The sequence below is a fragment of the Mus pahari genome, chromosome 14, assembly GCF_900095145.1.
Source record: "Mus pahari chromosome 14, PAHARI_EIJ_v1.1, whole genome shotgun sequence".
Lineage (NCBI taxonomy): Eukaryota > Metazoa > Chordata > Mammalia > Rodentia > Muridae > Mus > Mus pahari.
In genome coordinates this window covers 62,547,408-62,558,088 of record NC_034603.1, presented here as the reverse complement: position 1 = coordinate 62,558,088, position 10,681 = coordinate 62,547,408, and the positions used below count along the sequence as shown (strand labels likewise).

General features: G+C 54.0%; 1 protein-coding gene across 1 annotated transcript; it reads right to left on the bottom strand.

The window, feature by feature from the left end:
• Positions 1 to 4,534: 4,534 nt before the first annotated feature.
• On the bottom strand, positions 4,535 to 9,631 carry Dlx3 (distal-less homeobox 3). Its single transcript, XM_021213200.1, has 3 exons — positions 9,103 to 9,631; positions 7,910 to 8,100; positions 4,535 to 6,410 (listed from the first exon to the last, which is right to left on the bottom strand). The coding sequence occupies exons 1-3, from the start codon at positions 9,425 to 9,427 to the stop codon at positions 6,063 to 6,065; spliced, it is 864 nt and encodes a 287-aa protein (XP_021068859.1). The 5' UTR covers positions 9,428 to 9,631; the 3' UTR covers positions 4,535 to 6,062.
• Positions 9,632 to 10,681: the final 1,050 nt, after the last annotated feature.

Genomic DNA, 10,681 nt, shown 5'->3' with positions numbered 1-10,681 from the left:
CAGCTGGGGGATGGCAAGGAACCCAAGACCCTACCCAGGTGTCCACCCACTGGAGTTCTTTCCCCTGTGCCGTTTCTAAGGATGTGTACAAGCCGCATCCCCGGTCTCTCTCCTTCCAGGGTGAGAAAAATCACAGCAAAGCGCAGGCATACGCTCTGAACTGGGACGAGGTTCTGGAGGCACCGTGTTGGCTCTGGAACAGAGCAAGAAGAGGCAGAAGAGGCCTAGACAGAATTGCTGACTTGGTGTGAGAAGCATGTCTGACAGACAAAGGAGAAAGCCTGACAGGAGTTCAGGGAGAGCCTTCTGGGAGAAGGGTGCTGGGCTCCTTGGAAAAGCTTGCCCTGGCTTCCTTGGCTCCCACAGCTTCCCACTTTCTCCTCCTGCTCCTCTCCCCCCACAGCCTGATGCTCCCCAACCTCCTGTCCCCCCCTCCTCCTAGGGGCCCAGGAAACTCATCTCCAAAGCACTTTTTGGCTTTCGAGCCTACAGGTCCCAGGCTGTTGGGTGCTGTAAACAGCTTATTACAGTGATTAACGCTGCAATTAAAGCTGGACAAACAGAGGCCATGTGCTGGCTGCTGGTCCCCCACCCCACCCCTGGCCCCAACACACCAGTGTCTTCTCCCCTTCCCCTCTGGTCCTCTCCGGGCTTAGATGATCTATCCAGGACCCTCACGGAGTAGCTCAATAGTAAGAATCCTTGCTCCACTACGCAGAGCGGCCCCATTTCGTTCACTGGGTGCCGGCCTTTGTGGGGGCTTTGCAGGAGCAGGGAGTGAGCTGTATTGGTGGTAGGCCACCACAGGGATGGCATATGGAGGTGGAGATTTCTGAGGTCTCCCAGAACCTAGGACCCCCACAGGGACAGGATTATGACAATCCTTCTTATCTACTTCCCTAAGAGTTGTCTCCTCCACCCAGAGCGACAGGGTTTTTTTTTCTTCCCTAAGCTCAACGTGTCAGGGCAACCATTGGCCCGCCAGAGAGGCTAGAAACAGCCAGTACATCACCTTAATGAGCTCCACATCCAGGAAGAACCCAAGGATCGTCTGAGTCTGGTCCTTCCCTCCTCAGTATCAGCCTGACAGATGTCAGGATGCTGCCCGCCCACCCTTTGCTTCTCTTACAAGCTTTTCTCCTTTCTACCCCACGGGGGGGGGGGGGAGGCACTGCAGGTGTCTAGGGGGACTCTGGGGGGCGCTGCTCAAGCTCGTGTCTTTGCTGGGCGTGTGTCTATCTTGTTCGAATGACCCACCCTCTACTGCAGCCTTCCAGGACTTCCTTCCCCTCTCCTGCCCCAGCTTTCCCAGCTCCATCTGCTTCTGGTCCTGATGGTCTCAGCTCAGGGTCCACAGTGCCTCCACAGGCTGTGGCCATCTGTGCCTGCTGTTCAGAGGCCGACCTTTTTAGAGGCACCCAGAGTCGGTGGTGGCTCAGCCACTGTGCCAATGCGGAGATGACCAGTCAGCCGATGCTAAGCCCACAGTTAGGTCCAAGGCTGAAGGGTGAGGCACTGGACCACCAGCAGCCAAGTGTTGGGTACCTTGTTAGCATTTTATTCCAATCTACCCCCCAGCTCTGTGGGTTGGTAGGATCAGCCCTGTATCAGGTGGGGAGACCTAAGTTCAGAAAGGTTAAGTGACTTGGCCAAGGTCACACAGCCAGTGAAGTCAGGAAGGCTGGATCCAGAGTGAGTGGACATTCTGACCGGTGTCACACTTTTTGTAGGACTTGCCCAGAGGAAGCTGGCCCTCTCTCTCTTCAGACCGCTCCTGGGAAGACGCCTGCTGCAGGGCCTATCACGTGAGCTGGGCAGCTGGAACCGTGGTTCCTTTTCTGACTGACCCTGCCTGTGCTTTACCTTTGACCTGGAACAGAAAGTCCGACAAGAGTATCCATCGTCTTGGATACGGAGGTTCAAACCTGAGCTCTGTCTTGGATTGGCTGTGTGACCCAACAGTCCCTATTGCCTTAATTTTTCTTTGTTTGTTTTGTTTGTTTCTGTTTTTTTTTTTTTTTTTTTTTTTTTTCCTGAGACAGGGTTTCTCTGTGTAGTCCTGGCTGTTCTAGAGCTCACTTTGTAAACCAGGCTGGCTTCGAACTCACAGAGATCTGCCTGCCTCTGCCTCCTGAGTGCTGGTATTAAAGGTGTGCACCATCACCTGACTTTTTCCCCCCCTCCTTTCCCTCTTCCTTTTTTGTTTTTGTTCTTGTTCGCTTGTGTGTTTGGGACAGGTTTTTACTATGTAGCCTAAGATAGCTGTGAATTTATTTTGTAGCTCAGACTGGCCTTGAATTTAGCCCAGGCTGACCCTAAACTCTCAAAAATAAATAAATAAATAAATAAATAAATAAATAAAATTAGCCAACTTCTTGTAGCTTTCAGATTGCTGGAAATTACAGACCTTCCTCCTTCTGTCTTTCTCTTTCTTTCTTTCCTTTATTTATTTATTTAATTGGTGTGAGCTAGGGAATCTAAGGCCTCATGTATGCTAAGCATAAATTCTATGGCAGCTGGAGCCTCAGTTTTCTCATCTGAAAAATGGGCACTATCACACTCACCTGCCAAGCTGTCATTCACCGGTAATTTACCAAATGCCACCTGTTATAGAATATTAAAACTTGGAAAGCAGTGACCTTCAGGCAGAAGGGGGTTCCCTAGCCTGTGGAGTAAAACAGCACCTGGAGGAAGGTGGGCTCTGTAGTCCCACCTTGGCATGCTGCCAGGTCCCTCCCTCAATGCTTTTGTCCCATGGGCCCCTCATGGGGTGGGTGAAGGGCAAGCTGACCTAGGGCCTAGAGGTGGGCCTGGAGGTGGGCCTGGAGGTGAGGAGAGAAGGAAGGGGAGGTCAGGGGTGGGGCTGACCCCGCGGGAGGTCACCTGGGCAGTTAATCCAGCCTGACAGAGCAGGGATGAGCTGGGAGGAATTAGGCCCTTACAACACCCTTTCATCCGTCACCGCCTGCCTGCTCGCCCAGCCTCCCTCCTTCCTTCCCCTCTCTGCCCTTTTCTCCTCTCTCCCTCCCTTTGCTGGCAGCCCAGCCCTAATAAAATGCAGTGTCTCCAGCGAGTCTGCCCGGCTGCCGCCTCGCTGCTCCTGCATGCACGCAGCCCTCAAACCAAAAGCTCAGGGCAGCCCCGCCTGGCAGCTGCCAGCTTAACCCTTGCCAGCCCGAGCCGGGGGCGCATGGGCGTGGCCTCCTCCCCCGAACCTCCCTGGCTGGCTTGCAGGGTGGGTGAGGCCTTCGCGGAGAGACGTAGACCAGGGTGGGGGCTGAGGGCTTGTCCTGAGGACCTGGCTTCTGTGTGTCGAGTTCTGGGAGCCAGGCTCACCCTCTGTCTTCTCATCTTTACTGTGTCTCAGCCACATACCCCCACCACCCCACCCCCTCCATCTCCATCAGATAGGACAACACTAAGACCTGACTGGAGGTTCCAGGCTGAGCTGGGTCACAATGGCTGCTGGGTGTTGTCAGTAATTTTGTAAACAAAGATGCTTCTGAGCACGTTTGTGTGTGTGTGTGTGTGTGTGTGTGTGTGTGTGTGTGTCTTATGATATGGAAACCTGCGTGTATTCTGCATTTGTATATTAGAGGTCTAGCTCTCTTTGGTTTCTTGTTACATTAGTGTGATATTCTCAGGGGTGTGTGTGTGTGTGTGTGTGTGTGTGTGTGTGTGTGTGGTGTGTTATTTTCCTCAAAGGGTGACAATTTTCTTCAATAGGGTCTGCATATATATGTGACAAGAGATGTCACTGACAGAAGGTGCATAATGTGGTTGTGTATCTATGCCATCTCCTGGAAAACACACATACACACACACACTCACATACACTCGTCCTCTCAGAAACCTTGGAGTCAGGATCTGGAAGAAGGGGTCAGCGCTTCCAGCACAGTCTGTGACAGCATCTAGAAGATTCCTAGTCAGGGCCACACCCTTCCCCAGAAGGCAAACACAGACCCCCTCCCCCTATCCCATTGGTTCCCAAGCCCAGCCTGAGGTCCCACCAGCTAGCTATAGGAACAGTTCCTCCTGTCTGCTGGTCCCATCGTCTCCCAAGCTGACGTGGACAGATGGGTGCGTGAGGGGCTGGGAGTGCCTGGGCGTAGAGGCAGGGGGTTCTCCCCTCGTGTGCAAGCATGCCTGTCCTTGTGTGTGAGCTCAAGATCAAAGAGCAGCCCCGAGGTGACCTGGCAGCTGCAGTGGTAGTGGCAGAGGACAGCTGGCTGACAGAGAACGCCAAGCCACCAAGCAGAGTGGAGCCAGGGAGGCCCTGGTTGGGAGCTTCCCACCCAGGCCTGTTCACAGTGTGGGCAGCCACAGGGTCAGGAGCACCTGTCCCCTCCCCGCCAACCCAGCATCCCAACAGTGGTTTCTAGCCTGACCTAGCCTTTCTCAGCAGCCCATAGAGGCTCAGAGGTCTCTTCTACTAACACCTCCCCCAAGCTCCAGGCCTCCCTTCAAGAGCTGTCTGCCCCCAATTCAAAGAGTACCATGGTTATTTTCTTCTTCTTCTTCTTCTTTTTTTATTATTTTTATTAACATTATATATAAAGACTGTTCCAGTAAGAAAGCAGAAATGAGAAGGCTGGGGAGGGGTGGGAGCTGGCTTCATTCCTGTCCCTTTGGGGTGGGACTCAGAGACCCACAGCGGCTGTCTCTCCTTACTCCTTCACTTCCCAGGAAACCCAAATCCAGCAGGAGCCCACATCCCTCTTTCGGCTTGCAACACACAGGGAGATTGGTCCAGGAGGAACAGGGTCACATAAATAGGAAACCACAAGGGAGGGGACTGTTTCTCTTGGTTGCTCTTTAAAAAAAAAAAAAAAGAAAGAAACAACAAAAAAAACCATACTATATATATATATAACTACAGTCTTTCACCTCTCCTTTCTTCGATGTTTTACCACATCAGGGGGCAGAAGAAAGTTAGCTTTGGGGGAATGCCTGGGCCAGGGAGAGACACTGGTACCAGGGTCCAAGCCGCCAGCCTTACCCCTAAGGCACTGAGTTCTGGGTCTCCTCTTGTTTCCTGGATCCTCACTTGAATCCTGCAGCAGAATGGACAACCTGTTTCCAAAGCTGCCACGAAGGGAGTGTTGGGGGGGGGTTGTCTTGCCTGGTATATCTCTGTAGAGAGTTAGGGTTTGACCCCATCCCCCAAGACTGCAAACTTACTGGGAGAAAAAAAAAAAAAAACAAACAAAACAAAAACCAAAGGGGTAAGCAGGGTCAGGGCAGAGCAGAGCTGCCCACCCAGAGAGGAGTGGATTTGGTCCTAACTGTTAACAATGCCCGTTGTTGTCCTAGGTTTCAACAGCTTTTAAAACCTGACTTGTGCAAAGTCCTGTACATGGAAGGAGAAACAGGTCCTTGGAAAAGGACATGGGCAGTCCTTTTCCCCAGGGAAGGGGCGGAGGGATGGCTCCTTTAATTCTTCCCTTGGAAGCCCTGGATATCAAAGGTTCCCTAATTTGGGGGAGTTTTCTTCGGTTTGACCCTCAAATCCTAATGAGGGCTGGAGAACAGTGGGGACTAGGTCAGCCCCCTGCCCCCATCTTGAGGATCAGCCATGATGTAATGTCCAACGTCTTTAAAGAATGGCTCAAGGATGTGTAGTTGCCCCTGGTGCTTTAGGTCTGGCCATGCTGGAATCCGGTGGCGCCTGGTGCCCCAGCACAGGTGGACCTGCAAACACTCTGGCTCTCCCATTTTGGAGATCTCTACTGTGTTTGAAAAGTTGGAAGGTGATGAACCATCTAGAGACAATCCTGGTTCCTGGAGCAGAGAGCATGTGCTGTCCCCACTGGAGTGGAACTCCTCGCTGTCTGGAGGGCACCCCAGTCTAAGCAAGGGGAGGGAGATTGTTTGGGGGGGCATCCTCGGTCCATGCATTTGTCATCTGGAGGTTGTTGGGCCCCTGGGAGAAGGGACAAAGGAGAAGGAAGGGAGTCTTTCCCCTGTGCCCCTCAATGATTCCTGAGTGTCACTAGGACAGGGCACCTTCTGCCTGTTCCTGGAGGGGGTCCTTCGTGGAGGGGCGCAGGCCAGGTGGGTACTCAGTACACAGCCCCAGGGTTAGGCGGGGGCCCAGGGGAGGCATGGTGCAGGGTAGCCGGCTGAGGAGGTTGTTGCTGTAAGTGGGGTCCACTGAGGTTCTGTGTGTGGTACCAGGAGTTGGTGGGGTCGTCCAGGTAGTTGGGGGAGGCACTGTATGGGAGCGGCGGGGGCAGCGGATTGCGGGCAGGGGCTGGCGTGGAATGGGAAGATGTGTCCCAGAGTGCCGGTGACGGCGGTGAGTTGCAGGCCATGGAGTCACTATTGTTGGGACTGTGTTCCAGAGGCACCTCCCCATTCTTATAGAGCTTTTTGAACTTGGAGCGGCGGTTCTGGAACCAGATTTTCACCTGGACAGAAGAAGAAGAAAGGCGCAGCCCGGTCAGCATGCCTAAAGGAAACCCCGTGGGGAGCCCAGCCTGGACGAGGCAAAGCGTTACCCAGTCTCCTGAGGGGAAAACTAGGCAAAACCCCAGGGCCCTCACACCCAAGCCAGCATCTTTCTTTCCAGTTGGGAAAGAACTCTGTGGCTTAGAATAGCCCACTGCCACCGCTGAAGTGCGACCTTACCGCAGGTTACTTAACCTCTCGGGGCCTCACCTTCCTCTCATTGCAAAATGAAGGCCATGCCAACACCATCACTTGTCTCAAAAGGTCAATATAAGGCTCAAGAAAGTTAAGACACAGGCAACTTAAACGGTCTGCTATACAGCAAGCACTCAATCAAAGGCGTCCTAAGCGAGAACCGGCATTTTGCCCTCGGTAGAGGCCCTTAGCCGAAGTTCACCGATACACTGGGATAAACACACACCCACACAGGTATCTCTTTCCTTGGCAACATACCCACTCAGCCTCACACAGCCGCCAGACGGTAAAGCTATAAACGCGTGCAGATAACACCCAGATAAGCACCCACGACATAAGCACTCAGGCATGGAGGGGCTCCTCGACTCTGGCTGGGTATGAAGGGTGACCCAGGGACTCCGGGGCAGGTGAACCACAATTCCAGAGTTCCTAAATTTCCCTTGGGGTATCTCCCCCTCCCCCTACTTCTCTCCACCCCATGACTGGTACAAACAATGATTCAGCTTCTCACCAGGTGACCCAGATTCCCGATGGACCAGGCCCCACACAGCCCAGCCACAACCAAAGCCTGCCTGTCAACACCTGTAGGGAGCTAGGCACCCGACATTCCTCCCCAAGAGCAGCCAGGCCGCTTGGGGTTTAGGGACAGGTAAGGGGGTGGAGGTGGACCTCCCCCTTTCTGGTTTCTACTGTAGTCCCTTTAGTGGAGAACCTATTCACTTGGCTACTGGCAAAGGCATCTGGGCGGAAAGCAGGGTCATGACGTTTTTATACGAGCATACTTTGTGTGTGTGTTCACACACGTGTGCTAACTAGTGTCCCATCACAGATACTTGCCTTCTGTTTGCAAAACGACCCTTAAAGGACCTCACTCCTTATTTGAATATTCCCTGGAATGTCGCATGCACGCCCCACAAGCACATACTTAAGTCTGGGAGAGAGACAACAGGGTCCCCTATGTCCTAAACTTTGCTAAGGGTCTAGGGAGCTGGGAGTTCTGGGGCACGGGGGAGGGCATCTCTCTGTGACACTGCCATACAGTTGCATAAGTTCACAAAGATGCACACTGCACCCTTCTATGCTCGCTACTGTAACCCTTTCTCTGAAAGCTGAGACTCAAGTCCCTGGAAGCTCAGGCAAGAGTTCCTGCAGTGGGCTGCCGGGCAGGGGCAGGGCGAGGGGGTGCTTCCAGGGCCAGCCAGGCACAGAAGCACCTAGAGAATTCCCAGATCCCTCCTGAGACCCTGGAGCGTTCAGTACCAACCTGTGTTTGTGTGAGGCCCAGCTGTGCAGCTAGCTCGGCGCGCTCCGGCAAGGCCAGATACTGGGCTTTCTGGAAACGGCGCTGCAGGGCAGCCAGCTGATAGCTGGAGTAGATCGTTCGCGGCTTTCGGACCTTCTTGGGCTTGCCGTTCACCATGCGTACCTCGGCTTCTGGCTCCTCTTTCACCGACACTGTAGGGGGAAAAACACCAGTTTAGTCTCAGCCTGCGACCCCCGCGTTTTCCAAGATTTCCCACCGTCGGACGCCGCACCCTCCGGCCCACTGATCTCCCCGGGACTTCTTGGAGTAGCGTAGTGCCACCCGCGCCCAGGGAGGAACCGCAGCGACCCAGCCGGACCGGCGGCCGCCCACGACGCGGCGCTCCCAGCTCAGCACCCAGGGCCTCGAAGCGCCGACTCCGGCGCCAGCAACCGACTGGGCGAGGACTGCGCAGCTCGCTCACGACGCCTTCCCGGCTCAGCCACTCATCTCTGCCCGTCTTCCACTTCTCGGTCCCCACCCCACCCCCTTTTAATACGCTTTCTAGTTCAGAATCATTTGTTTCAGAAAAAAAATTGCAAGGATAGTGCAAGCGTTTTCTCTGTCTTTTCCCTTTCTGTTTTCTTTTTCTTCCTTCCCTCTTCTTTCCTTCTTTTTCTTTCTTCCCTCCCTTCCCTTTCTTCCTTTCCTCTGTTGCTTTCTGCTGTGCGCTTTATCTTACCGCCTGCCCCCCCCACATTTCTTTCTCACTGTCCCCAGTTCTCTCTCCGCATCTCTACTTCTCAGTCTCTCCTCCATTTCTGGGACTTCTTTGGGTCTTTCTCCACAAGCCTTTCACTACTCCGGGTTCCAAAAGGGCCCTGGAACCTCCAGTCCTCGCTGACTCCCTCCAGTCCTCGGCGACCGTCTTTCGCTACCGGCTCAAGTGCCAGCGGGATGGCAGCATTGAAGGTCCCCCTGATCACTCAGAGAGTTCCCGGTGGCCCCAGCTGCCCCAGAATCTCCAAGAGACCGCGGCGCTAAGTGCGCGCCTCTTCGGAGTGTCGTTCACCCCTCTGGAGATCTCTAATCTCCTCCAACGTTTCCATTTCTTAACCTCGAGTTCCCTAGATTTCAGCTCCCATCCCCAGACTTCCTCTTGCTTGGGGATCTTAGAGTCCCTCGCACCCTCTCCACAACCCGGGCATCCTCACCTGGGTCCTGGGCAGGCAAAGGCTGCTCGCGGTACGCTCCGTATTGCCTATAGGATCCCCCGTAGGTATATTCCGACTTGGGCGAGTAAGCGCCGGTGCCTGCGAGCCCATTGAGATTGAACTGGTGGTGGTAGGTGTAGGGGTTCACCGTCTGGCCGTAGGGCTGGCCCGAGTAGTAGTCATGTTGAGGAGCGCTGTAATAGCCCAGGTCAGTAACCGTAGACTCGGGCAGGGTGGGCGAGTCCTTGGAGCCCGCATGGCAGCTAAGCGAGCTGGAGATGTCGGTGAGGATGCTGCTGAGCTTGCGATCGAAGGAGCCGCTCATGCTGGCGAGCGCCGCAACACCCCGGGCCTCCTCCGAGGAGCACCGAACGGGCGGAGGAGCCCAGGTGGGGTGTGTGTCCAGAGGGCGAGGGCAGGACGCGGTCGCGTCTGGGGGAGGGGGTGGCCGAGGGGCGCTTAGACCATCGCCGGCCGTCGGTCAGTCGCTGCGTGCCTCTCTCCGCGTCCCAAGCCACAGTCAAATGCTGCCAGCTCCGCCCGGCCAGCCGGTTATAGACTCAATGTTGGAGTCGCGGAGGGAGGCTCCTGCGCGCTGTGCGCGCTGATTGGCTGTAAGTCTTGCCTTCGAGGCAAAACACGCTCGCGCTTTCTCACTGGCTCCCCCAACCCTCTCAACCCTCTTTGTTGTTACCCCTAATACACACACACACACACACACACACACACACACACACACACACACACTACCCCCAGCGCCACTGTGTTCCTCCTATGCTCCACCTCAGATAAATCCCCCAAATGTGCGGAGGGTTTGGCTGTGCAGAGCCCCCAGGATCTACTAATCTGTCTGTTTTAGTGGCCAGGGGTGGGCTTAGGTGAGATGAGGGAGGGGGAATTTACCCATTGGGTATTCGTGGAAGGAGGTGGTCCTTGATGATGTATGTGTGTTCTATGCAAATGACAGACAGAAAGTGGTGAAGACCCAGGGTCCATGAAAATACTTTGATCGCTTTTAAAATCAGAGAAAGGAAAAAAAGAATTTCCATGTTTTTAAAAAAAAATGTTGGACTATATGTTTTTTTAAAAAAATGTTGGACTATATTAATTTATTCTCTTAATGACACTGCAGGTGTGAAATATAAAATTTCAAATTCTGAAGGAAGAGTGTCACCAAGCAAAAGCACCTTAGGCCTGCAAGTCCCTACTGGAGCAAGCCTGTGTGAATTTAGGGGCTGCTTTAGAAGACGGAGGTACCCCCAGCTATATGTGTGACATTTCAGAGAGGGGGCCAGGTTGAATGGAAGAACCACGAGGCAGGCAGTCCCTGTGATCATGGCTGGCTTTCTGTGTACTTCAGGAAGTCTGGAAGCAGGTTCCACTCAGTCTGGGACAGCTCTTGCGAGCACAGACTTTGTTAGGGGTTCAAGATCTATGTTACATCTTCGGCAAAATACACAAAATACAGCGTGTGCAAGTGTGCCCCTGAGAACCTGCGTGCAAGAGAGTGTGGAAGTGTAGGGTCCTGAACGACCGACCTGTGAGCTGGGTGTGCCCAAATGTGCATAGATTCATGCTC

Excerpts from the sequence above, each read along its gene's own strand:
- Dlx3 (XM_021213200.1), bottom strand. The coding sequence starts at position 9,427 with ATGAGCGGCTCCTTCGATCGCAAGCTCAGCAGCATCCTCACCGACATC. Across the intron at positions 8,101-9,102 it reads TTTGCCTGCCCAGGACCCAG|TGTCGGTGAAAGAGGAGCCA; the intron begins GTGAGGATGCCC and ends TTCCCCCTACAG. Across the intron at positions 6,411-7,909 it reads TGGGCCTCACACAAACACAG|GTGAAAATCTGGTTCCAGAA; the intron begins GTTGGTACTGAA and ends TCTTCTGTCCAG.